General features: G+C 44.1%; 1 protein-coding gene across 1 annotated transcript; it reads left to right on the forward strand.

Annotated features, from left to right (window-relative positions):
• The first annotated feature begins 385 nt into the window (after positions 1 to 385).
• On the forward strand, positions 386 to 27,543 carry LOC137335790 (serine protease HTRA1-like). Its single transcript, XM_068001203.1, has 9 exons — positions 386 to 1,078; positions 9,261 to 9,360; positions 11,060 to 11,264; positions 12,163 to 12,357; positions 14,301 to 14,333; positions 23,950 to 24,064; positions 24,849 to 24,906; positions 25,301 to 25,396; positions 27,213 to 27,543. The coding sequence occupies exons 1-9, from the start codon at positions 664 to 666 to the stop codon at positions 27,376 to 27,378; spliced, it is 1,383 nt and encodes a 460-aa protein (XP_067857304.1). The 5' UTR covers positions 386 to 663; the 3' UTR covers positions 27,379 to 27,543.
• Positions 27,544 to 27,837: the final 294 nt, after the last annotated feature.

Genomic DNA, 27,837 nt, shown 5'->3' on the forward strand with positions numbered 1-27,837 from the left:
AAACTGGTAAGATATTTTCTCAAAGAAAAGCTCATCGAAAGGATGTGTTGTCCTCCCGCCATCTCCTTTGGTGAGATACCGGCCACACACAAGGAATAGGCAAGGCTCTTGTTTTGATACTGGTTGTAAAATAATAATTCTACAGGATACACGGCCGCTTAAAAAGATGTTATCGAACATTACACTACATATAGTCCAAAACGGTGATTTGAACAGGGGATGGAGATCAGAGTTGGTCTTTAAACAGGCTCCTTGCAAGGGTTAAAACCTTCTCCAGGACTGCACTGAATGGAAAGATCCAATGGGTTTAATGGAGAGGACCTTGGCACTGATTTCATTGGCTCTGGTTCTGGCCCTACTTTTCCACAGCAACAGACTACAAGCTACACCCACAATCTGGGAGAAATCTGAGAAGTGCCAGTACCGAATAACTGAGCTGTTCATCCGGAGAATAAACCTTTCAGTGCCGCTCATTAAATTCCTCGGGACCTGCGTGGCTGTGTTTCATTGCCACCGTCAAACTTCTCAGCAGCTCCTCCAAGGTCTGGGCAGAGCTGCCACCTTTACAAGAACTGCTGAGACTACAAAACAAAAACAACATTGCTGCATTCTCACCAATTCCGGTGCGATTTTTATCTTTTCTACAAAGTCTCCAGCTGGGCCATGTGGAAAGCTGGACTGTTTTTCTGCTTCTGTTTCTTTGCGGTGGACGGCAGAGTGTTGAGGCAGGTCTGCTCGGAGATCTGCGACACTTCCAGATGTCCCCCCGCTCCCGTGAACTGCTCTCAGGGCCAGGTGAAGGACTCGTGTGGATGCTGCTCTTTCTGTGCCGCGGCTGAGGGTGAAAGCTGCGGGGGTCGGGATGACCTGCACGGCATCTGTGCGGAAGGCTTCCAGTGCATCTACCCCACCGGGAAACGCAAGAAGGGCACTTGCGGCTGCATACATGGCGATCAAGTGTGCGGGAGTGATGGGCAAACTTACAAGAACATCTGCAATCTGAAGGCTGTGAGCCGCGGGCATCAGTCCGCAAACGCGCTTCCTGTAATCCTGATCCAAAAAGGAGCGTGCGATGCAGGTATGTAGAAATACGGGATATTTATATCTAACAGCTCCGGGTGCAGCCAAGGAAATGGGTAGCTAGTTAATAAGGAAATATCTGTGCAAGGAATAGTTGGCGGCTACCAGTAAGCAACACCGCATACGGCCCTGTCAATCACATATTGCCCCTTCAACCCATCCTTGCACACTGCCCCTTCAACCCATCCTTGCACACTGCCCCTTCAACCCATCCTTGCACACTGCCCCGTCAGCCCATCCTTGCACACTGCCCCGTCAGCCCATCCTTGCACACTGCCCCGTCAGCCCATCCTTGCACACTGCCCCGTCAGCCCATCCTTGCACACTGCCCCGTCAGCCCATCCTTGCACACATGTCCTTATGTTCTTATGAAGGGGCAAAGAAATAGGAGCAGGAGTCGGTCATACGGCCCCTCGAGCCTGCTCCGCCATTCAATCAGTTCATGGCTGATTTTCAACCTCAAATCCACTTTCCCGCCTGATCCCCATATCTGTTGATTCCCCTAGAGTCCAAAAATCTGTCCATCGCAGCCTTGAATATATTCAATGACTCAGCATCCACAGCTCTCTGGGGAAGAGAATTTCAAAGATTCACAACCCTCTGCGTGAAGAAATTCCTCCTCATCTCAATCTTGAATGGCTGACCCCTTATCCTGTGACTATGCCCCCTCGTTCTCGACTCTCCAACCAGGGGAAACAACCTCTCAATATCTACGCTGTCAAGCTCCCTCATAATCTTATATGTTTCAATGAGACAACTTTTCATTCTTCTAAACTCCAGAGAGCATAGGCCCATTCTACTCAACCTCTCTTCATAGAACAACCCTCTCATCCCAGGAATTAATCTAGTGAATCTTCGTTTCACCGCCTTTAAGGCGTGTATATCCTTCCTTAAGGAGACCAAAAGTATTCCAGGTGAGGTCTCACTAAAGCTCTGTACAACTGTAGTTAGACTTCAACCCATCATTGCACACTGAACTATCAACCTGTCACCGCACGCCGCCCCTTCCAACCCGTCACCGCGTGCCGCCCCTTCCAACCCGTCACCGCGCGCCGCCCCTTCCAACCCGTCACCGCGCGCCGCCCCTTCCAACCCGTCACCGCGCGCCGCCCCTTCCAACCCGTCACCGCGCGCCGCCCCTTCCAACCCGTCACCGCGCGCCGCCCCTTCCAACCCGTCACCGCGCGCCGCCCCTTCCAACCCGTCACCGCGCGCCGCCCCTTCCAACCCGTCACCGCGCGCCGCCCCTTCCAACCCGTCACCGCGCGCCGCCCCTTCCAACCCGTCACCGCGCGCCGCCCCTTCCAACCCGTCACCGCGCGCCGCCCCTTCCAACCCGTCACCGCACGCCGCCCCTTCCAACCCGTCACCGCACGCCGCCCCTTCCAACCCGTCACCGCACGCCGCCCCTTCCAACCCGTCATCGCACGCCGCCCCTTCCAACCCGTCACCGCACGCCGCCCCTTCCGCCCGTCACCGCACGCCGCCCCTTCATAAGAACAAAAGGATATAAGAAATGGGAGCAGGAGGAGGCCATACGGCCCCTCGAGCCTGCTCTGCCATCCAAACAGTTCATGGCTGATCTTCGACCTCAACTCCACTTTCTCACCTGATCCCCATATCTGTTGATTCCCCTAGAGTCTAAAAATCTGTCCATCACAGCCTTGAATATATTCAATGACTCAGCATCCACAGCCCTCTGGGGTAGAGAATTCCAAAGATTCACAACCCTCTGTGTGAAGAAATTCCTCCTCAGCTCAGTCATGAATGGCCGACCCCTTATCCTGAGACTATGCCCCCTCGTTCTAGACTCTCTAGCCAGGGGAAACAACCTCTCAATATCTACCCTGTCAAGCTCCCTCATAATCTTGTATGTTTCAATGAGGCAACTTTTCATTCTTCTAAACTCCAGAGAGTATAGGTCCATTCTACTCAACCTCTCTTCATAGAACAAACCTCTCATCCCAGGAATTAATCGAGTGAATCTTTGTTTCACTGCCTTTAAGGCGGAGTCCAGCACGTGAGTGCAAAAGACAAGGCTGAAGCGTTTGCAACCATCTTCAGCCAGAAGTGCCGAGTGGATAATCCATCTCAGCCTCCTCCCGATATCCCCACCATCACGGAAGCCAGTCTTCGGCCAATTCGATTCACTCCACGTGATATCAAGAAACGGCTGAGTGCACTGGATACAGCAAAGGCTATGGGCCCCGACAACATCCCAGCTGTAGTGCTGAAGACTTGTGCTCCAGAACTAGCTGCGCCTCTAGCCAAGCTGTTCCAGTACAGCTACAACACTGGCATCAACCCGACAATGTGGAAAATTGCCCAGGTATGTCCTGTCCACAAAAAGCAGGACAAATCCAATCCGGCCAATTACCGCCCCATCAGTCTACTCTCAATCATCAGCAAAGTGATGGAAGGTGTCGTCGACAGTGCTATCAAGCGGCACTTACTCACCAATAACCTGCTCACCGATGCTCAGTTTGGGTTCCGCCAGGACCACTCGGCTCCAGACCTCATTACAGCCTTGGTCCAAACATGGACAAAAGAGCTGAATTCCAGAGGTGAGGTGAGAGTGACTGCCCTTGACATCAAGGCAGCATTTGACCGAGTGTGGCACCAAGGAGCCCTAGTAAAATTGAAGTCAATGGGAATCAGGGGGAAAACTCTCCAGTGGCTGGAGTCATACCTAGCACAAAGGAAGATGGTAGTGGTTGTTGGAGGCCAAGCATCTCAGCCCCAGGGCATTGCTGCAGGAGTTCCTCCGGGCAGTGTCCTAGGCCCAACCATCTTCAGCTGCTTCATCAATGACCTTCCCTCCATCATAAGGTCAGAAATGGGGATGTTCGCTGATGACTGCACAGTGTTCAGTTCCATTCGCAACCCCTCAGATAATGAAGCAGTCCAAGTCCGCATGCAGCAAGACCTGGACAACGTCCAGGCTTGGGCTGATAAGTGGCAAGTAACATTCGCGCCAGATAAGTGCCAGGCAATGACCATCTACAACAAGAGAGAGTCCAACCACCTCCCCTTGACATTCAACGGCATTACCATCGCCGAATCCCCCACCATCAACATCCTGGGGGTCACCATTGACCAGAAACTTAACTGGACCAGCCATATAAATACTGTGGCTACGAGAGCAGGTCAGAGGCTGGGTATTCTGTGGCGAGTGACTCACCTCCTGACTCCCCAAAGCCTTTCCACCATCTACAAGGCACAAGTCAGGAGTGTGATGGAATACTCTCCACTTGCCTGGATGAGTGCAGCTCCAACAACACTCAAGAAGCTCGACACCATCCAAGATAAAGCAGCCCGCTTGATTGGCACCCCATCCACCACCCTAAACATTCACTCCCTTCACCACCGGCGCACTGTGGCTGCAGTGTGCACCATCCACAGGATGCACTGCAGCAACTCGCCAAGGCTTCTTCGACAGCACCTCCCAAACCCGCGACCTCTACCACCTAGAAGGACAAGGGCAGCAGGCGCATGGGAACAACACCACCTGCACGTTCCCCTCCAAGTCACACACCATCCCGACTTGGAAATATATCGCCGTTCCTTCATTGTCGCTGGGTCAAAATCCTGGAACTCCCTTCCTAACAGCACTGTGGGAGAACCGTCACCACACGGACTGCAGCGGTTCAAGAAGGCGGCTCACCACCACCTTCTCGAGGGCAATTAGGGATGGGCAATAAATGCCGGCCTTGCCAGCGACGCCCACATCCCATGAACGAATAAAAAAAAAGTATATCCTTCCTTAAGGAGACCAAAACTGTACGCAGTATTCCAGGTGAGATCTCACTAAAGCTCTGTAGAACTGCAGTAAGACTTCAACGTCACCGCACGCCGCCCCTTCCAACCAGTCACCGCACGCCGCCCCTTCCAACCCGTCACCGCACGCCGCCCCTTCCAACCCGTCACCGCACGCCGCCCCTTCCAACCCGTATGTGACACAAAACTCTTATATTGCAATTATCAGAGAACCAGGCAGGCCTTCACCAGAACTGTGCATTCAATGAAAATCAGAACTATTCATTAGCCAAACCTCCAATGATACTTAGTGCAAAGCAAAACTTGCACACAACAGCAGGACACAGCATAAAACAAGTGACATGATTAACCTCCAACAAAGCCTTAATAAGTCCAGTTGGCCTTCTTCCCTAACTTTACGATAATTTTCAGAGAGGTAATGATCCATTAGGCTGCAACAATAATAAAAAGTAAACTTGTTGAACCTAACTAAATAATACTTCTCAATATTTGATGTTTCAAAGTGGCAGTTTTAATGAATGCTTTTGGCTGGGAATCTGGAAAAAGTAGCATAACTTAAAGAAGGGCCAAAAATAAAGCATGAATATTAATGTAGTGTTGTATCAACATGTTACAATGGGACACGATCATTTCAAATTAAGTTTTCTAAGTTTATATTTTTTACTAGGTTGTCTCTCAGCAATGTCATCTCAAACAACTGAGCTGCCAAAAACTACCAAGCCTGTCTTTTGTCAGCTGTGAGAGTGATCTTGCAGCCTTTTTGTGCAGACACAGTAATGGGATTTTGAGATATATTGTTGGACCTTTTGTGACCATTTTTTAAATACCTGTTGTTGCTGCTGATGAGCAGTCATAGTTTGACCGCAGAGTCCACAGGCCCACGTGCTGCAGCCAGTAATCACCTTTTTAGGCAGCGGGCAAGAAGTAGTAAAGGGTACAGTAACCAGTGTTTGATATCTCTCTTTCCTCAAGGCCCAGCAGTGCAAACTAACTATAGGGCTTGTGCTGGTGCAAATTAGTCTACAAAGACATAAGAAATGAAGCAATGCTGATCATTCATGTAACTGTTCCCCTTTTGACACACGTACAACTGTCAGTGAGGTTGTGGCTCAGTGGGTAGCACTCTCACCTCTGAGTCAGGTCGTGGATTCAAATCCCAGTCCAAAGACTTGAGCACATCATCCAGGCTGACACTGCAGTGTAGTAGAGGGAGTGTTGAACTGTCGGAGGTGCCGTCTTTTGGATGAGACGTTAAACTGAGACGTCTGGCCTCTCAGGTGAGCGGAAAAGATCCCATGGCACTATTTCAAAAAAGAGCAGGGGAGTTTTCCCCGGTGTCCTGGCCAATCTTCATCCCTCAACCAACATCACTAAAATAGATTATTGCATTGCTGTTTGTGGGATTTTGCTGTGCGCAAATTGGCTGCTGCGTTCCCTACATTCCAACTGTGATTTCACATCAGAAGTATTTCATTAGCTGTAAAAGATGTCCTGAGATTGTAAAAGACTTTATATAAATGCAAATCTTTCTTTTCTTTGAGGATAATACCTGTAAAAACAGATTTTACCCTGGCCATGACAGCTGGTTGAGAATTGCTGGGCACCCTTCCTATCCTATAAAGTGTTGGGGGTGGGGGGAAGTGCTCGTCAACTTGGATAGCCAAGTCCTTTGGAGCAGACATTTCTGTGATTATATTATTTGCCCATTGGTGCAAGTTGAAATGATCAACTTTCAACAGCTGTTGGATTTCTGCTAGTACCAGCTGTGTTCAACCTGTTGCTGCCTACCAAAAAGGGAAATTTGCAACCAAGTATATTTTTGCCACTTGATGCACTGCATAGACCCTGCCCTGATGAAGGCAGAGAGACTGTAGCGTTTAAGACTCTTGCTTCGCCCTGCGAGGTTCAAGCCCAGCATTCAAATCCAGCTGCTGTGAGGATGACGAATTGTGTCGGCTGCTTTATGGTGGGCTAGAGTTTGAGGGGAATCAATGAGACTTCATTGGGAGCTGCCAAAGTAGAATTTGCAACAGAATTACTCAATTTTCTGTCAGGAATAACAGAAATTTCAGTTTCCTCAGGAAATAGTACGGTCCTTCTGCAAGAATGGCATCATCATGCCACAGCTGTGTCTGCGTCTTCAAGCAGTGAGGACTTTTGGTCAGAATTCGAGCTCCAATGACTTAATCTGTGCAACAGCTGCCGTGGTTTAGAAAGCTCAAACTATTCCACAGAGTAGTGTTTTTTTTGTGTTTTGGAAACTATATTTTTCAATTTGTCCTGCAGTTGAGAAAATACATGGAAGCTTCAGCCCCTCAGGCTGTGGGTTTTTTTTTGTGCACATTGTATTTATGAAGATAACATCTTGGCTGCTGGCAAAAATTCCACCCTCTTTCAACTTTTCTGCCTGCTGCCACAAATTCTTACTGAATGTATAAACTTGTCCAGTGAAGGATGATGTTATGCATCTCGTGCTTTGAAGTCACATCTTGTGTCTTGGTAAAGTTAGTGAAGATTTATGACATTTTTCTTGATTAAGTCAAATGAATCTTTTGCCGACTATTTTAATGGTTCTAATATCACGGGGGGACAACTAGACACTTAATCACAGATGGAAAGTTGATTACAGAGGTTCTGCGAAAGCGTAAAGGGATATTCTGGTTTCATTTGGGAGTTTTGGAAACAGGTTGACTTCCTAGAACAGCAAAGACAGTAGAGTGTAAACACTAAACTAGCCACCTGCCTCTGAGTTCATTACTGGCATTAGATCATTTGTGTTTTATTTATTTTGAGCACATTTTAAGTATAATTTCTGTTACTGTTTTGATTTCCAGCACTTCAAGCAGCACTTCAGCAGCTTAAGAATCAAAAGTTACGAGGCAGAGTGAATCCAAGGGTTTTATATTTAGGTCTTGGCTATACAGATCATTTTTCATCCCAGTCTGAAATCGAATGGAATATGATTCTTGGATTCAACACAGATTATCAAGACTTCACTGAACAGTGCTAGTATATATTAATGGGACTTCAGATTAAATGTACTGGAACAGTATTAGTTTGGGTTCCATTCATTGTTGGATGTCATCTGATTTTTGCACCAGTATAACAAATGTAACAAAAACAGGTACTCCAATAGTAATTTTAACAGGCATTGACAGGTAACTTCTCTAAATTGTGTAATGGCTTCCCCCAACACAGCTTCCTCATTGATGCTTGCCACTGCAAAGCCACCTTCTCGAATACCTTCTGTTATGAAGCATGCTCATCCTCACCTGACCAGCAATGCTAAACAGCCATCGTTACATTTGATCTGAACTATAGCAACAAGAAAATGACATAGCTGATGCAATTTAATTTAATTAGAAAAAAAAAGGGCCCAAACATGAGATTGCAAACCAAAAGCTCTGGATTGGTCAAAAATTACACTGTTCATCTTGGTTTGGTTTTCTGAACTGTTTCTATAATTATTTTTGGCAAATCCCACCCGAGGTGCTGAGTGAGACTTTCGGCTGTAAAAAAAAACTTTGCCTTTCCTTGACTATAGGTTAATAAAAGGAATATAATACCTTAGTGATTAAAGCACAGCATAAATAACATTTATCGGTTCTTCCCACTTTTTAAATGTCAGAGAAGTAATATTTCTTCTCCCATTTTTAAAATGCAGTCCAGTTCTTGAGAGGCTTCACAACCTTCAATGGTTTAAATATTGAACATTAATGAAACCGATTTACATTTTTCCAGAAATCCTTGACAATATAAGTTCACATTGCTTTCCCCTCTCCTTTTTATTTCTTTTTCTGTGCCTCTTTAGTTCTCTTCCTCACATCACCGATCATTCTCTGATAAAGGGTGTGTTCCGAGGTCTCTGCCATTGCTTCACCACTGCTAGGAAGTGTGTAAAAGATGTTGCAAGTTGACTTACCCATTCATTTCCCCACCCTGTGTTTGCTTATGCTTGGTGTCTCCCCTTCATAGTTCATGTAGAATTGGGACTTCAAGATGTTTGAGGATTTGTGGATATGGACCCATATCCTCTGGTGCATTACACTGGTACAACAACACTGCAATACTAATCCTCCAAAGCAGATACCATTTTGAGAAAAGAAGTATGAAATTAGAGGAACCAGTAAAAGGGGAGCAAGGATTTTGTACAAGCCCAGGAAGAAAATGTACAGCTTTCTGCTGTTAGAGGACGAGAGAGATACAGACATGTTTAATTAGCAGGATGTTTATGCTATGCTCAAGTTCACAAGGGTCTAATTAAAGAACATTCAAGGGCGAAAAACAATTCTCTGCCCAACTTTGCAGAATTTGTTCTCTATAGTTTTACCCCCATCAAGTAAGTGACCGACTGCCTATGTTATGGAGTTTTTTACTAAATGAAAAAAACTTGCTTAGTTTAGGTCATCAGCACCCAGACAGCATGAGATTCAAGTTTAACTTCATCGCAGACGTGGTGGAGAAAATTGCTCCAGCTGTAGTTCACCTTGAACTTTTTCGGAGGTGAGAAACAATTCTTCTTTTAACAGTAAAACACGTACATGTACTTTGCAATTGCATATTCACAGGGCTCAACATGACAAGGTCAGTTTATGGTCCTTTATTGGGACATGAAGGGAATATAAAACATTTGGGAGGGCACAAGGTACTTTATTGTGCTGAGGAATGGGGCAGGTATTTTCTGAATTATATCTTCTGATGAAAATCTAACACTTCCTTCCCCACAAAGAGCCTTCGAAACATATGTCTTGTCTCAACATTCATGGGAGTTATGGAATAATAAGCCACAAAATGTCAAGGTAGATCAGACAGTCATCAATAAGTAATTCATGAAACACTATGTGTGCTTCTCAAATGTCAAATTCTTTCATACATTTTCAACATTACAGCATTCTGCTAAGCCACTACAACAGAGCGGTGTAGCAGATGTGTGCAGGATCCGTCGATGGATCAAAACCATCCTAAGCTAGCTATATTTCACGGGAAAAGGACAGGGAAATAGCACAAGCGTAGATAGCTGCAGTTGAAGAGCTAGCACCATCACAAGCTTGATGGGCCTCTCTGTAGTCATTTCTATCATTCTGTAAGCATGGTTACTGCTGAACCCGAAGATTTCTTTGCAGCCCCTTTGGTTGGCTGTAAAGAATCTCCCAGTCAGGATTAAAGTGAATTATTCCAGCATAGTAACTGAGATTTGCCTCTTCTGACAAGTCTGATGCTTATCCTTGTGCACCAAACCACTGTGTCCAGAAAAAGAGACATTTTTTGCAATGGGATTTGCAGCTCCTGAATTTTCTCATTGACCTTAATGTTATATGGGGCAGCACTCACTATTTGTAATGTCAGTTCAGAACTTGAGAGTTCCAGACAAAATGTCTGTGCCCAGGCTAGTTTTCATCACCAGTTTCGATGCGTAAACACAGTCATAAGGGATTATGGCACAATTAAGGAGAATATAGCTCCTATTTAAGAGAAACTTCCACCAGGTACAATGTATGGTTGCCAACCCTCCAGGATTGTCCTGGAGTCTCTAGGAATTAAAGATTAATCTCCAGGATACTGCTACAAGCAACCCAGGAGGAAAATCATAGGGGCATTAAAAAAAATGGTGTATTTTTTTCATTTTCTTTGAACACTTTTGTTTATTAGTTATAATTAATGATGCTGTAGAAGGTTCAAGAAGGCGGCTCACTGGCACCTTCTCAAGGGCAAGTAGGGATGGGCAATAAATGCCTGCCTTGCCAGCAATGCCCACATCCCAAGAATGAATTTTTTTAAATTCCAGGGATGGGGACGAAAGGCTTTTTGATTGGGCGGGTGGTTGGAGGCAGGAGGTCATGTGATGAAACCTCCAGGAATACGTCCAAAGTAGGCAACCCTATGATGTTACAGAATGATAAAGATTTACAGCACAGAAAGAGGCCATTAAGCCCATTCACACTGCACTAGCTTTCTGAAGAGCTATCCATGTTGTCTCATTCCTTTCTCCAACACTGTTTTAATTTTTTTTTCATGGATCAAACACCATGAAGAAAAATTCAGAAATCCTCATTTGACAAAGTTTTGATGACAAAATGATTTGCAACTAAAAACAATAAACTAGATATTATGAAATGATATGCTATCTTGGTTAAAACATGCTTTAAAAACTGCACCATACTTTGCTGACTGTGTTCTGTTGATATTACTTGTTGCTTTGCAGGATGCCCTTCACTAACCGTGAAATCTCTGTAGCGAGTGGCTCAGGGTTCATTGTATCCGAAGATGGTCTCATTGTCACCAATGCACATGTACTCAGCAATAAACAGAAAATAAAAGTGGAGCTGAAGAACGGAGAAGAGTACGAAGCAAAGGTCAAAGATGTTGACCAAAAGTCAGATATAGCATTAATTAAAATAAACCCAAAAGTAAGTTTGCTGAGTTAGAAACTTTTTTCCCTCCCCGATTAGTGTTATGCTGGGCTAATATTTACTTTTATATCACATTTCTTTTCTTTCTCAGATGCACTTTGTTCTACAAATCCCCTCTGAGCTCCAAAGAAAAGGATGGTGGCCAATTTGGCTCTCACATGTTCATAGCTCTTTCTTTGTGCAAGCACTAATGTAAAATAAGTCTGAGCCAATTGGGTGGTAGTTGAGATGAAGAGTTGGAACACTAACTTTTCACGAATAAGACTTTGGATTCAAACCCAGACTAAACTGTAGAGATGATGGTTTCCAGTTGTCACTACTTCCTTAATTCAATTCTCTTTCTTTCTCCACTTTCAGTTCGCAGGTTAACATTTCAACGAATTAAGTCAATTGACGTGAAAACTATGAGGAGTTTTGATATATAAGGAGAAATTGTTTCCACTGGCCGGAGGGTCAGTAACCAGAGGACACAGATTTAAAATAGTTGGCTAAAAATCCAGGGGGGAAATGAGGAGACATTTTTTTAATGTAGCAAGTTATGATGATCTGGAATGCACTGCCTGAAAGGGTGGTAGAAACAGATTCAGTAGTAACGTTCAAAAGGGAATTGGACAAATACTTGAGAAGGACAAATTTGAAGGGCTATGGGTAAACAGCTAGGGAGTGGGACTAATTGGATAGCTCTTTCAAAGAGCCGTCACAGACATGGTGGGCTGAATGGCCTCCTTCTGTGCTGTATGATTGAATGAATGTCCTGTAAACAACTGTTAATTTGATTATAATCAACTTTTTTTAAAAATGTGAAACTGTGCATTACTTCAACACAAACTATTTCATACTCTACATTTATAATGCTTCAAAAATTAGCATTAATCCAATTTTTCTCTGTGAACAGAGCCCTCTCCCTGTGCTTTTGCTAGCTCGTTCTTCAGACCTCAGACCTGGAGAATTTGTGGTGGCAATCGGCAGTCCATTTTCTCTGCAGAATACAGTGACGACCGGGATTGTCAGCACCACTGAGAGAGGAGGCAAGGAGCTGGGCCTAAAAGATTCCGATATGGACTACATTCAGACGGATGCCATAATCAATGTAAGGACAAAGAATAGAATAAGTGCAAAAAAATGAAAATGTAAAAATTTATTCGAACTATACAGCTAATAATAAAACGTTGCTCTTGAATCCTGACAATGTGAAATGCTAAACTATTTTCTAAAGTAACAGTTTCTGTGAACGCATTTGGATTTTTGTCCCATTGCGAGTGAAATGGATAACTGAATGATCACATTTTTAAAAAATAACATTCCTGCTGTTTGTTGATTTTGCTGGAGAAGAACAAAGAACTTTGAGAGTAGCAGAGGAGCAAAAAGTTGTTGAGCATGAGGCAGCGAGCAACATCATTCAGAAAGTGTGATTTTGGAAGAGGTAGTGACCTATACAGCTTAAGTATGAGCAAAACATGTATTAATGCACAGCATGTAACCTTGTTTTGTAACTGTAATCTCAGTTTTTCAACTGATAAGTTATCACCTAGTTACTTTTATCTCACACAAAACAAATGTTCTAATGCAGTCTACTCCTGTTAATTTGAACCCTTTGGTCAAAAAATAAAATTGAATTATCCAGTTAGGGTTGATCTTACTAAAGTATTCCTGGGGCACAGAGAACATAAATGTCAATACATTTAACAATGCCAAAGATTCCATAATAAGACGGCATCGCCTTAAACTTAGAGAAGGGAAGTTATAAAGATTCTGTATTTAGATTTAGACTACGCAGAGGGTGGTGAATGAGTCGAATGGACTGACAAAGGAGGCAGTGGGGGCTGATTGTATCGGCAACTTCAAGAGAGTTGGATAAGTATTGGAGAGAACTTTGATAGAGAGTAATGGTGAGGTATGATTATTTCTCAGACACTGGCACCAACTGGATGGACCTCCATGGTCTTTTCTGACCCTGTACATTCATATATTTCTATTCATTCAAATTATGCAATTTTAACAGCACAGCAGAGGAAGCATTTTTTGCACAATTTCAATTCCAATGAACAGATAATACGAATTTAGGCAACTTCTAATTAAGAGGAGGACACGACTGGTCTCGTCTTACCGACGAGCTGGTCCTGCAACAATTTCATAAGCCAGATGGGACAGAGGTCAGGAATTAAATTCGCATTACAGAAGGAAAGAACTTGATATTTTCACAACAAAATCAACTTCATCCTCAAATATCATGGTTTGAGGACATGGAATCCTTGCATCGACTGCCCCATCCCCCTTGGTGTCTCTGGGCCACACATCAACTGCAAATGAATTGAGGATAAGCTGCCCATGTAATCCCAGGCTTTCACCAGCACACTTTAGAAGCTAGCAGCTCGGAGGGATAAGAGAACAGCCCAAGAATAACTGACCAACCAGACTTTCCTCTCTCCCCTGGAATAAGCTCTGAATGGGAACTCACTGACATTCAGCACGAAACCTGTGTCCCTGTGCTCTGCAGTGCTCCATCGTGCCACCCCGAAACATTAAAAAAGATATATATCTAAAAATGCCGTATGTTTTCAAAAGTAGCCTCCTCTTTATGAGAACAGAGCCAAAATAATCAAAATAGCCCAGGGCGGGGAAATTGTGAAAGCATTCTGGTAGGCTCAGACTGTTTGCTAGAGTGGCACAGCTTGTCCTGTACTGCAGGATTAAAGAGTAAATGAAGCATCTTCTTGGGAAGCCCATCAAAGAGTACAGAAAAATTAAAATTAAATGAATAAGTTGCGCAACAAAAAATGGCAAATTATAACATGATGGCTTGCGGAGACAGCAGAGCAGTTCTTTGACCGGGCCACTCTAGGAGATTATTTTGAAGTATTCATTCAATGTGTATTATTAGTTGTCTGAATATTGTCACTTGTTGCAATTATTACAAACTTAAATTGAATTTAAAAATATTCTGAGTCAAAGATGTCTTGAGAGTTAATTTACGATTAAGAAAACCATGCATTAAAAATCATGCCCTGTGAACATTTTCCATTTTTATTACAGTATGGAAACTCAGGAGGACCACTTGTCAATCTGGTGAGCTGCAGTTTAACATATACTTTTAAATTAATAAAGTTCATAGAAGGTAACTTTTTTAGTGTATAAGTTTTGAACTCTTGAAGAGCTCAATTTATTCTGGTGACTAGACTTTTAGATTAATATTTGCTGCTCAAGAATATAAGGATGGTGAAAATAAAGATCAGCATGAGTTGGGTGAATCATATTCCATGATGAAACCTACAGGGTTAGAAATTTAGACAAAGTATCACATAAGAACTCAGTCATTGCAATTTCAGGTGAAGCTTAACATGTTCACACTAATATTTTTAACATATGGCATTAGGAAAGCAATACTTCTTGTGACACGATGAAGCTTTGAATTAATTTTCTCACTATAATGGGACTAAAGGAGCTGTTTGTTGCACACGGAATAAAATAGAAGGAACGCTTTGGAAGCTTTGTGTTTATCAGAATTTATCTATCTTGGGAACGAGTGGCAAGCTTAGGTTGGATTTTCTGCTTGGATCTGGTGTGTGTGGACTCGATTATCTATTTTAATTCTTTCTGAGCCAGGCGTGTTGAACTGGACCAGCTGCTAGAAAGTGGTGCAAAAGGACTCAGTTCAGGCAAAGGCAGGAGCTGATGAGAGTAAATAAGTGAAAAGCCACATTCTGACGGAAAGCATTCAGATTAAAAATGGTCTACAGTACTGGTACAATAAGTTTCTTTTTAATGAGATTTGTATATGAAATGTGGCACTGCCCGTTCATGTTTTCAAATTAGCATGCTTGCAAAAGAATAATGCAATGTGACATGTATTGCAACATAACCACGTAGCCAGCACAACCATTATAACTTGCTCTTCTTTTGTTCGTCAAATATTAAGCAATTCCCTGAGTTTCCTCCGATGGCTCAGTGCCTTAATTGGTGGAGTATTGAGCCACACAGAGCAAGAAGGACCAAGATGCAGTCTGTGTTCTCCATTGAGTTAGCCACGCTGAGCTGGGGTAGCGCAGAGGATGCCATATTTGGCCGAAGTACCCCCCAGGCTGGGGACTGTAACACATCATGTAAACCACAAGTATTCATTCAGCTAATGTTTTTTCCTGTTATGTGAAACGTTCCTGAAAGGCAGGGCGTATTTTTCGAAATTTGGGCTGTGTTTTGTAAAACGGATGGTGTATGGCAGGGGAGCTCTCGATACCAAAATATTTGACTGTCCCGACCTGTGTCTGGCTTTGCCATTGGAATTTTGGCAGTTGTAATTGCAAAGGGGACAAATCGGGCACGGTTCAACTGACCGTGTGGTGACCCTGTTCACACACGGATGTTGGATGAGGCCAGGATTGGGCTTGGCTGTAATGATCCCCACAGTAAGGTTGCTTCTTAGGCACTGACGTGCCAGTTTGGTGAGGTAATGGAGGGCCCCTGGCAACTGTGGAATTGTATCATAAAATGAATTCAGGAGAGGAGGACTAATGAGACAAAACTGCAGTTTAAAACAGGAGGAAAAAAGCAACAGTTGTATGCTTTGCAGAAGCACAAAACTTTCCCAGGGGAGGAAGAGAAAAATTAGTAAGTGAGTCAACCAGGCTGCTTTTTCTCACTTCCAACTCTCCGAGTTACAGGGATCACTTTCGGAACTTCAGTTAGGAAATGGTGCATGGGGAAAACGTTCTTTACACCGATCAAGTATCACATCAATGGCTCAACTCCAACCAGACCAACTATCAATCTTTAGTTACTTCTTGGAAATGCAATGAATTTCACAATAAAAGTTGACAAATAACACATCGTTTAAATGATTAAAAAAAACTGCTGTTATCCACTTGCACATTGATAGTGAAAGCAGATGCTAATGTGAACAACAAAATGATTCAGCACTTGCCAAGAAGTCTTAAGTACCAACAGCGAAGTCATGTGTGGGTTGTGATAGTGAAGCCACAACTCAAATATTTTTGTTACTCAACTGTTACCGCTGGCTCAGCCTCATTCCCACAATTTACACTTCCATCCCTCCCCTAATTTGCTAAAGTCAATCCTTTTTTAAAAACAACTTTCGCACAAAATAAAAAAAAGACCTGAGGCAACCTACAGGTGATGTCACACTTCACAAATTCCATTGATATACAACAAAAAGAAAGAAACTTGCATTTATATAGCATTTTTCACGACTGTACAACGCCCCAAGCACTTTATAGCCGATGAATAAGAGACCATAAGAGATAAGAGCAGGAGTCGGCCATTCGGCCCCTTGAGCCTGTTCCGCCATTTAATGAGATCATGGCTGATCTGATTTTTACCTCAACTCCACTTTCCTGCCCTTTCCCCATAACCTTTGACTCCTTTGCTGATCAAAAATTTGTCCAACTCAGCCTTGAATGTATTCAATGACTCAGCCTCCACAGCTTTTTGGGGTAAAGAATTCCAAAGATTCACGATCTCTGGGAGAAGAAATTCCTCCTCATTTCCTTCTTAAACAGGCAACCCCTTATTCTGAGACTATGCCCCCTAGTTTTAGATTCCCCCATGAAGGGTAACATCCTCTCAGCATCGACCCTATCGAGTCCCCTCAGGATCTTGTATGTTTCAATAAGATCTCCTCTCATTCTTCTGAGCTCCAGTGAGTCTTGACCCAACCTGTTCAATCTTTCCTTATAAGACAACCATTCCATACCCAGAATCAACCTAGTGAACCTTCTCTGAATTACCTCCAATGGAAGTATGTCCTTCCTTAAATAAGGACACCAGAACTCGCAGTACTCCAGGTGTGGTCTCACCAACACTCTGTACAGTTGTAGCCTGACTTCCCTGCTTTTATACTCCATCCCCCTCGAAGTAAAGGCCAATATTCTGTTTCCTTCCGGATTACCTGCTGCACCTGTATGTTGACTTTTTGTGTTTCATGTACAAGGACACCCAGATCCCTCTGTACCGCAGCATTTTGGAGTATTTCTCCATTCAAATAATATTTTGCTTTATTTTTCCTCCCAAAGTGGACGACTTCACATTTTCCCACATTATGTTCCATCTGCGAAATTTTTGCCCATTCGCTTAACTTGTCAATATCCCTTTGCAGACACTTTGTGTCCTCATCGCAACTTGCTATTCCACCTATCTTTATATCATCAGCAAATTTGGCCACAAGACACTCTGTTCCTTCATCCAAGTCATTGGTATATATTGTAAATAGTTGAGGCCCCAGCACTAAGCCCTGCAGCACCCCACTAGTTAGACTGCCATTTTGAAAATGACCCTTTTATCCCGACTCTTTGTTTTCTGTTAGTTAGCCAATCCTCTATCCATGCCAGTATATTACCCTCAACACCATGAGCTCTTATCTTGTGCAGTAATCTTTTAAGTGGCACCTTATCTAATGCCTTTTGGAAATCCAAATATACTGCATCCATTGGTTCCCCTTTACCCACCCTGCCCATTACTTCCTCAAAGAACTCTATAAATTTGTCAGACATGATTTCCCCTTCATAAAACCATGTTGACTGTCATTGATTGTATTATGAGTCTCCAAATGTCCTGCTACTACTTCCTTAACAATGGATTCTAGCATTTTCCCAAAGACAGATGTTAGGCTAACTGGTCTATAGTCACCTGCTTTCTGTCTCACTCCCATCTTGAATCGGGGTGTTACGTTTGCGGTTTTCCAATCCGCAGTGACCTTTCCAGAATCTCGTGAATTCTGGAAGATTACAACCAATGCATCCACTATCTCTGTAGCCACTTCCTTTAAGACCCTCGGATGCAAGCCATCAGGTCCAGGGAACTTGTCAGCCTTTAGACCCATTAGTTTACCTTGTACTTTTTCTCAAGTGATAGTGATTGTTTTTAGTTCCTCCCTCCCCTTTGCCCCTTGATTTTCTACTATTATTGGTATGTTATTAGTGTCTACTATTGTAAAGACAGATACAAAATACCTGTTCAATTCCTCTGCCATTTCCTTGTTTTCCAGTATTATTTCTCCAGTCTCATCCTCGAAGGGACCAATGTTTACTTTAGCTCCCTTCTTCCTTTTTATATACTTGTAGAAGCTTTTACTGTCAATTTTTATATTTCTTGCTAGTTTACCCTCATAATTTATTTTCTCCCTCTTTATTATTCTTTTCGTCATCCTTTGCTGGTTTTTAAAGTTTTTCCAATCTTCAGGCTCACCAGTAGTCTTTGCCATGTTGTATGCTTTTTCTTTTAACCTGATACCATCCTTGACTTCCTTAGTTAGCCATGGTTGGTTCACCCTTTTTGTGGAGTCTTTCCTCCTCACAGGGATATATTTTTGTTGCGAGTCATAAAATATCTTTTTAAATGTTTGCCACTGCCAATTCCGTCCTCATTCCTTTATAATTGCCCTTATTTAAGTTTAATACAGTAGTTTCAGATCCAAGATCCTGGCTCTCAAACTGGATGTGAAATTCTATCATGTTATGATCACTGCTTCCTAAGGGATCCTTTACTTTGAGATTAATTAATCCTGTTTCGCTACCCATTACCAGATCCAAAATGGCCTGACGTATTGGTTTAAGTAAGAGTCCCTAATACACTCGATGAACTCCTCCTCAGGGCTATTTTTGCCAATTTGATTTGTCCAATCCATGTGAAAGTTAAAATCACCCATGATTATTGTATTACCTTTTTACAAGCCCCCTTATTTCCTGATTTATATTTTGCCCCACAGTGTAGCCACTGTTAGGGGGCCTATATACTACTCCCACCAGTGATTTCTTTCCCTTGCTATTTCTTATCTGCACCCAAATTGATTCGACATCTTGATCTTCTGAGCCAAGATCATTTCTCACTATTATACCAATTTCATCCTTTATTAACAGAGCTACCCCACCACCTTTACCTTTTTTCCTATCCTTCCAAAATGTTAAATAACCCTGAATATTTAGCTCCCAATCTTGGTCACCTTGCAACCACGTCTCTGTAATGGCTACAAGATCATACCCATTTGTTTCCATTTGTGCCGTCAATTCATCTATCTTGTTCGGAATGGTGCGCGCATTCAGATAAAGAACCTTTAATTTTGTCTATTTAACATTCTTTCCTACCCCGGCCCCATTTCCTCGTGCACTCTTATGTTCGTACGCTCCGTCCCTTCCTGACACACTTTTTCTTTCTTCGTTCTTGGGATGTGGGCGTCGCTGGCGAGGCCGGCATTTATTGCCCATCCCTAATTGCCCTTGAGAGGGTGGTGGTGAGCCGCCTTCTTGAACCGCTGCAGTCCGTGTGGTGAAGGTTCTCCCACAGTGCTGTTAGGAAGGGAGTTCCAGGATTTTGACCCAGCGACGATGAAGGAACGGCGATATATTTCCAAGTCGGGATGGTGTGTGACTTGGAGGGGAACGTGCAGGTGGTTTTTGTTCCCATGTGCCTGCTGCTCTTGTCCTTCTAGGTGGTAGAGGTCGCGGGTTTGGGAGATGCTGTCGAAGAAGCCTTGGCGAGTTGCTGCAGTGCATCCTGTGGATGGTACACACTGCAGCCACAGTGCGCCGGTCGTGAAGGGAGTGAACATTTAGGGTGGTGGATGGGGTGCCAATCAAGCAGGCTGCTTTGGCCTGGATGGTGTCGAGCTTCTTGAGTGTTGGAGCTGCACTCATCCAGGCAAGTGGAGAGTATTCCATCACACTCCTGGCTTGTGCCTTGTAGATGGTGGAAAGGCTTTGGGGAGTCAGGAGGTGAGTCACTCGCCGCAGAATACCCAGCCTCTGGCCTGCTCTTGTAGCCACAGTATTTATATGGCTGTTCCAGTTAGGTTTCTGGTCAATGGTGACCCCCAGGATGTTGATGGTGGGGGATTCGGCCATGGTAATGCCATTGAATGTCAAGGGGAGGTGGTTAGATTCTCTCTGGTTGGAGATGGTCATTGCCTGGCACTTGTCTGGTGCGAATGTTACTTGCCACTTATCAGCCCAAGCCTGGATATTGTCCAGGTCTTGCTGCATGCGGGCTCGTTATCTGAGGGGTTGCGAATGGAACTGAACACTGTGCAATCATCAGCGAACATCCCCATTTCTGACCTTATGATGGAGGGAAGGTCATTGATGAAGCAGCTGAAGATGGTTGGGCCTAGGACACTGCCCTGAGGAACTCCTGCAGCAATGCCCTGGGGCTGAGATGATTGGCCTCCAACAACCACTACCATCTTCCTTTGTGCTTGATATGACTCCAGCCACTGGAGAGTTTTCCCCCTGATTCCCATTGACTTCAATTTTACGAGGGCTCCTTGGTGCCACACTCGGTCAGATGCTACCTTGATGTCAAGGGCAGTCACTCTCACCTCACCTCTGGAATTCAGCTCTTTTGTCCATGTTTGGACCAAAGCTGTAATGAGGTCTGGCGCCAAGTGGTCCTGGTGGAACCCAAACGGAGCGCCGGTGAGCAGGATATTGGTGAGTAAGTGCCGCTTGATAGCACTGTCGACGACACCGTCCATCGCTTTGCTGATGATGGAGAGTAGACTGATGGGGCGGTAATTGGCCGGATTGGATTTGTCCTGCTTTTTGTGGACAGGACATACCTGGGCAACTTTTCACATTGTCGGGTAGATGCCAGTGTTGTAGCTGTACTGGAACAGCTTGGCTAGAGGCGCAGCTAGTTCTGGAGCACAAGTCTTCAGCACTGCAGCTGGGATGTTGTCGGGGCCATAGCCTTTGCTGTATCCAGTGCACTCAGTCGTTTCTTGATATCACGTGGAGTGAATCGAATTGGCCGAAGACTGGCTTATGTGATGGTGGGGATATCAGGAGGAGGCCGAGATGGATCATCTGCTTGGCACTTCTGGCTGAAGATGGTTGCAAACGCTTCAGCCTTGTCTTTTGCACTCACGTGCTGGACTCCGCCATCATTGAGGATGGGGATGTTTGCAGAGCTTCCTCCTCCCGTTAGTTGTTGAATTGTCCACCACCATTCACGACTGGATGTGGCAGGACTGCAGAGCTTTGATCTGTTCCGTTGGTTGTGGAATCGCTTCGCTCTGTCTATAGCATGTTGCTTCTGCTATTTAGCATGCATGTAGTCCTGAGTTGTAGCTTCACCAGGTTGGCACCTCATTTTTAGTATGCCTGGTGCTGCTCCTGGCATGCTCATCTACACTCCTCATTGAACCAGGGTTGATCCTCTGGCTTGTTGGTAATGGTGGAGTGAGGAATATGCCGGGCCATGAGGTTACGGATTGTGCTGGAATACAATTCTGCTGCTGCTGATGGCCCATAGTGCCTCATGGATGCCCAGTTTTGAGCTGATAGATCTGTTCTGAATCTATCCCATTTAGCACGGTGGTAGTGCCACACAACACGTTGGATGGTGTCCTCAGTGCGAAGACGGGACTTCGTCTCCACGAGGACTGTGCGGTGGTCACTCCTACCAATACTGTCATGGACAGATGCATTTGCGATAGGTAGATTGGTGAAGACGAGGTCAAGTAAGTTTTTCCCTCGTGTTGGTTCGCTCACCACCTGCCGCAGGCCCAGTCTGGCAGCTATGTCCTTCAGGACTCGGCCAGCTCGGTCAGTAGTGGTGCTACCGAGCCACTCTTGGTGATGGACATTGAAGTCCCCCACCCAGAGTACATTCTGTGCGCTTGCTTCCCTCAGTGCTTCCTCCAAGTGTTGTTCAACATGGAGGTGGACTGATTCATCAGCTGAGGGAGGGCGGTCGGTGGTAATCAGCAGGAGGTTTCCTTGCCCATGTTTAATCTGATGCCATGAGATTTCATGGGGTCCAGAGTCAATGTTGAGGACTCCCAGGGCCACTCCCTCCTGACTGTATATCACTGTACCGCCACCTCTGGTCGGTCTGTCCTGCCGGTGGGACAGGACATACCCAGGGATGATCATGGAAGAGTCTGGGACGTTGGCTGAAAGGTATGATTCTGTGAGTATGGCTATGTCAGGTTGTTGCTTGACTCGTCTGTGGGACAGCTCTCCCAATTTTGGCACAAGTCCCCACATGTTAGTGAGGAGGACTTTGCAGGGTCGACTGGGCTTGGTTTGCCTTTGTCGTGTCCGGTGCCTAGTGATCTGATGCCGGGTGGTCCGTCCGGTTTTATTCTTATTGTGACTTTTTTTAGCAAGATTTTACAACTGAGTGGCTTGCTCGGCCATTTCAGAGGGCAATTAAGAATCAACCACATTGCTGTGGGTCTGGAGTCACATATAGGCCAGACCGGGTAAGGATGGCAGGTTTCCTCCCCTGAAGGACATGAGTGAACCAGATGGGTTTTTACGACAATCCAGTAGTTTCATGGTCACCATTACGGATACCAGTATTTTAATTCCAGATTTTATTTCATTATTTGAATTTAATTAATTGAATTTAAATTCCCCAGCTGCCGTGGCGGGATTTGAACTGATGACTCTCGATTACTAGTCCAGTAACATAACCAGGCGAACACTCTTTATCATTACCCCCATCACTTTCCTGTACGACTTCCTTGTCTTTTTTCTTTACCAATTGAAACTTCGCCCCACCTGAGCCCTCCCCACCTCTATTTAGTTTAAAACCTTCTCTACCGCCCAAGTTATTCGGTTTGCCAAAACACTGGTCCCAGCATGGTTCAGGTGAAGCCCGTCCCAACGGAACAGCTCCCTCTTTCCCCAGTACTGGTGCCAGTGCCCCATGAATCGAAACCCACTTCTCCCACACCAATCTTTGAGCCACGCATTCATCTCTCTGATCTGATTTATCCTGTGCCAATTTGCTTGTGGCTCAGGTAATAATCCGGAGATTATCACCTTTGTGGTTCTGCTTTTTCATTTAGTCCCTAGCTGCTCAAACTGCCTCAGCAGAAGTACTTTTTTGAAGTGTAATCAATGCTGGAATGTAGGAAACGCGACAGCAAGCTCCCATTAACAGCAACGTGATAACGACCAAACAATTTGTTTTCGTGATGTTGGTTGAGGGATAAATATTGGCCAGGAGAACTCCCCTGCTCCTCTTCGAAATAGTGCCATGAGATCTTTTACGTCCACCTGAGAGGGCAGATGGGGCCTGGATTTAACATCGCATCTGAAAGACGTCACCTTTGACATTGCAGCATTCCCTCAGTACTGCACTGGGAATGTCAGCTTCGATTTTGTGCTCAAATCTCTGGATTGCGACTTGAACTCACAACCTTCTGACTCAGGCGAGAGTGCTACTGCCTGAGCCACAGCTGACAATAAGTTGCATTCTGTACATGCAAAGAGACACCTCAGGGTACCTTACAGAGCAGTGGGCAAGGAGTAGACACTGCCCGGTTGAAGGAAAGGCTTTTGAAATCAGAGAGGGAAGTAACAGAACAGACGGCAGGGCTTTTGCGGCTGAAGCATGAGCCACTTGTGGTGTAGTCTGAGGAGCAGGAGGTGGACTGGTGTCAGGGTGTACAGAGGGATGTATAACTGCAAAGTTGCTGGGTGCAGATGCACATCTTCAAAAAATTATTAGCCTTTAGTGCTTTCATGGCAATAATTTTTGGTTGATTGACTTCTTGGCTGCTCTAATTTGTCTTGGTGCAACTTTTAAAATCTTAAGTCTTTTTTTACCAAACAATATTCTGCAAGAATTTGTGACAAAGACTGTCCAAAATTAAACACAAAAAGTATTTCTTCAGCCAGGCAATTTCATTTAAGAGTTTGTTATGAACTATTTTATACTGCAGGATGGTGAAGTCATTGGCATTAACACACTTAAAGTGACAGCTGGGATATCGTTTGCAATCCCTGCAAAGAGAATTCAGCAGTTCCTTGCAGAATCTCATGACCGACAGTTAAAAGGTACGAATCGCTAAATTAATGGCACATTACTGATTAAAAGCAGGCTGTTGGATGACTTTCACATTACACACCCTTGGTTGCTCCTGGTGGTGTACTTTTAATGAGACGTGCTGTGGGGTGGAGAACAGTGAACTGGTTTTGATTATGAAAATTGTGAAACAAGCAGAAACAAAAGAACACGGCCATTACAATTTTTGTAGTGTTCTTGCTGATGTTTTAAAAATGCCACAAAAGGCGCTCCATGCAGAGCAGAGCTGGTTTTTTATTTTTCTTATTGAACAAAATTCCTTCTCTCCCAGCCAATGTTGGTATATGACTCATTAGTGGATGGCACCGAGCCATACAGAACAGTAAGTTTTACTCGTCTGTGCTGAGTCAACTAATCTCAGCTGTGCTAGCACTGGGGGGGGTGAGGGGAGGGGGTGCTGTCGTTAGTGGTTGGGGCGGGGGGTTGGGAGAAAACTCAGCCAGAGACACAGCTCCTTATCTGAACTCGGCGACTCCTGAAAATTGTGTTTGTGTCAACGTTGGGTGAGGACAAGTCCAAGCTTGGCCACGATGCCCCCACGCACAGCAAAGAATCAAACACTTCCCAGTGCCTCGTGTCTGGATGTTTAAGCAAAGTATCACTGCTGGCAGCTGTGGAACTGAACGCAAGCTTGAGTCATTGCTCTCAGAAGGGAAGGCGGGCGGATATTTCCTGTGTTGTCCATCACCATAAGTTGGCACGTACCTCTATTTCAAATGTGCAAGGAATTTATCAATTCTGGTTTTATCCCAACAGGAAACTCTTCACCCAGGAAGAGATATCTGGGAATAAGAATGGTAGCACTTACATCAAGGTAAGTGTCCAGTATCTGCACTCAAGCAGGCGTTAAGCTTTTGTGAGACTTGGGTCTCGCGGGTAAGCATCATTTTATCCCTGCACTTGAGTACTTCTGCTGACTTTTTTTTAATGCTTCTGTTTGATCAGGAGTACTAATGATGTTATTAGGACCAGCTTGGTGCAGTCACTAAGATAAACAGTGAGGGAAGTGAATTACCACAGCACCATTTTGTGCTTGTACCCTTTCAACCATGTATATTGGCTTCTTTTCCCTTTACATAGCAAAGCTCAGGAGTATGAACTTCTCTTGAAGTTGCTGGATTTGTTTGCAACACAATACTGCAAGATTTCAATGTATGCCATTTACAGGTATAAAAATCGAGGACTTATAATTTTCCATTCCATTGTAGTCTCTTGCGCGACCTGAAATTGCGTGACAAAGATTTCCCTGATGTTTCTGCTGGGGTTTACATATTTGAAGTCATTCCAGGAACACCTGCTGCAAGGTAGGTGATGTGGGAAAAGTTAAGTGACAAAATGCAATGGGACCTGTGGTACAAGGGCTTGGTCTTGAAATTCACAAATATGAAGAACCCATTTTTCGGTTGTATGCAGGGGCATGGCTACTGATGAAATGATGCTCAGTACACTAGATGTTGTCGACCCAGCAAGTCCTCCTATCATACGGGCAGTCAGGAGGAGAAAATTATAACTGTCCCACATAGTATTTGTGCCAGGGGTTATTTGTGCAACAATCAGCACAGAATTTGAATAGGACTTGGTGTTCCTGTTCAGTCGTTTCTGATGACTTCTCCTGTGATGCTAAATGGAGCAGGAAGAACAGCAGGCTTGGCTGTCTGTCTTTGAGTTATATCAATCGTGTTTGCGGTGTATGGGCAGAGGGAATCATGAGCTGAATTGGTCTAATTTGAATGTGTACAATTGCAAAAGCGTTGTGCTCAATGTTATAAAAATTTTTCCAATGCAGTTTAGATAGCTTACCTGCTGTCTAAGCAGTGGGCATCTGTTTATGATCAGCTAAAGTATTTCGACTTTGCAGAACAAATCTGACCGGTTTACTGCTTCACTCCACCTTGTTTCATCAACTGGTAGTTTGAACACAGGTGAGTTTGACTGTCAGTCGAGGCATTCAAACTCTCAATCTTCCAATTACAACCAGAATCTGCTTGATCACTCAAAAAATGATTTGATAGCATCAGGGAAGATTAGAAAAGTGTACAGAAGATATGTGACTAGCAGGAATCATCAGATTTCCCATTTCCCATCTTTAAAGTCTTGTCTATATGGCTACTGGGGTAAGAGCAAAGGAACAACCTGCGTTGGGTAACAGGAGCTGCAGCTGTAGTTACAGTTGAACTAATTTTCACCATCACTTACCATTTCTGCTGCCAGATGGTCACTAGTTTTTCCCCTACCAGTTTCACACATTGCTATCTGAAAAGGGATCCCTATTGTCAATGGGGACAGTTCCATCCATCTACCCACTTTTGCTTTTGATGAAGCAACCTAGAGAATCTGGGTGGTGCAGGGGGTTAAAATCTAACTTTTTTCATCCCTGGAGCTGAGTTCAAATGCAGCCCAGACTGACTGCGTACTGCAAAGGGTCCTCTGTCTCAGTCCAGTTTGTATTAGGCATCAGCCTGCAGCACAATTTGGTAATCTCACTGCAAAAATTATCACACATGCAGTGGGGGGTGTGCTTGTGAGGTTAAGGTTGAGACAAGATGTTGGGGTAGAGTTGAGGGAGCTTTACTCTGCAATGGGGTATGCTGTACCTGACCCGGAAATACTAAATGGTGACACTGGGTACTGAGTTGTATTCCCCGGCAAGAACTAACTTGATGAGCACAATTTTTTTTTAAAACTAAAAAAGCAAGCCTAAAAATTACTGTTTGCAATGTTAGCTTACAAATACTTACTTTGTCGGAAAGTCCTTTTAATGGAGGAGTTAACCCATTTCAGCATCAATAAATGAATACTTCAAAAACAGTAATTCCAAAGCTTATACTTTTAGTTGGCCTATTTATCCATCACCATTACACTATAGTGCTGCCAAAAAAGGGACAGCAGATATATTTATATGCTGAATATATTTGTTTTACAAGGTTAAGGGCGCTACAGCAAGTTATTTGGCAATTGTGCCAGCCAGGAAAAGGTTTTCTGTGGCCCATGATGCTATCAGTAACACATTCAGTTCCTTTGATTAAAAATTGCTGTTGTGGTCCTTATTGTTGACTTTTGCAACTTCACAAATGTACATTACGACTGCACTTCCATAATTCTTCAAAATTTTCCTTTCAGCGCCGGTTTAAAGGACCGTGATATCATTATCGGCATCAATGGAAGTACAATCACTTCTTCAGAACAAGTCAGTGAAGCGATTAAAAACAACGATTCTCTGACTCTCGTTGTACGCCGTGGAAATGAAGACTTGATGATCACTGTAACACCCGACATCATTGATTAGAAAAAGATAGACATTTCTTTTTAACCAGTTTATCACAGATCATCGTAATCAGATCTAAATGCTGTTACTTGAATATTTTGTTCACCAGTAATCTCTACATAAAGTTAAATGTCAAGTGTCATGGTTGAGGGCTTCGTAGTTATAAATAAAAAAACATGAATTGTATTGTCACATCTCAAAGCTTTGCTGCAGTTTTTCAGTCTTTAGAACACAGGACAATCCAACCCAACCCTGAAAGGTCTACTGTTACATATCTCTAAGAACATTCTTCCATTTTAAATAATATCTATTTGCTTTTAAGAACATAAAGGCCAGGATGAAAAAAAGCTACTATGCCCATTGAAGCTCACCCATCTGGTACTCTGATTCATCCAGCCGAGCAGCCAGCTGCTTTATGACTCTACTGCCCTGTCAACCTTTCCTCATAGCTCATCCATTTTACACTTGGGATCATTCTTA

This window comes from Heptranchias perlo, chromosome 20 (assembly GCF_035084215.1).
Source record: "Heptranchias perlo isolate sHepPer1 chromosome 20, sHepPer1.hap1, whole genome shotgun sequence".
Lineage (NCBI taxonomy): Eukaryota > Metazoa > Chordata > Chondrichthyes > Hexanchiformes > Hexanchidae > Heptranchias > Heptranchias perlo.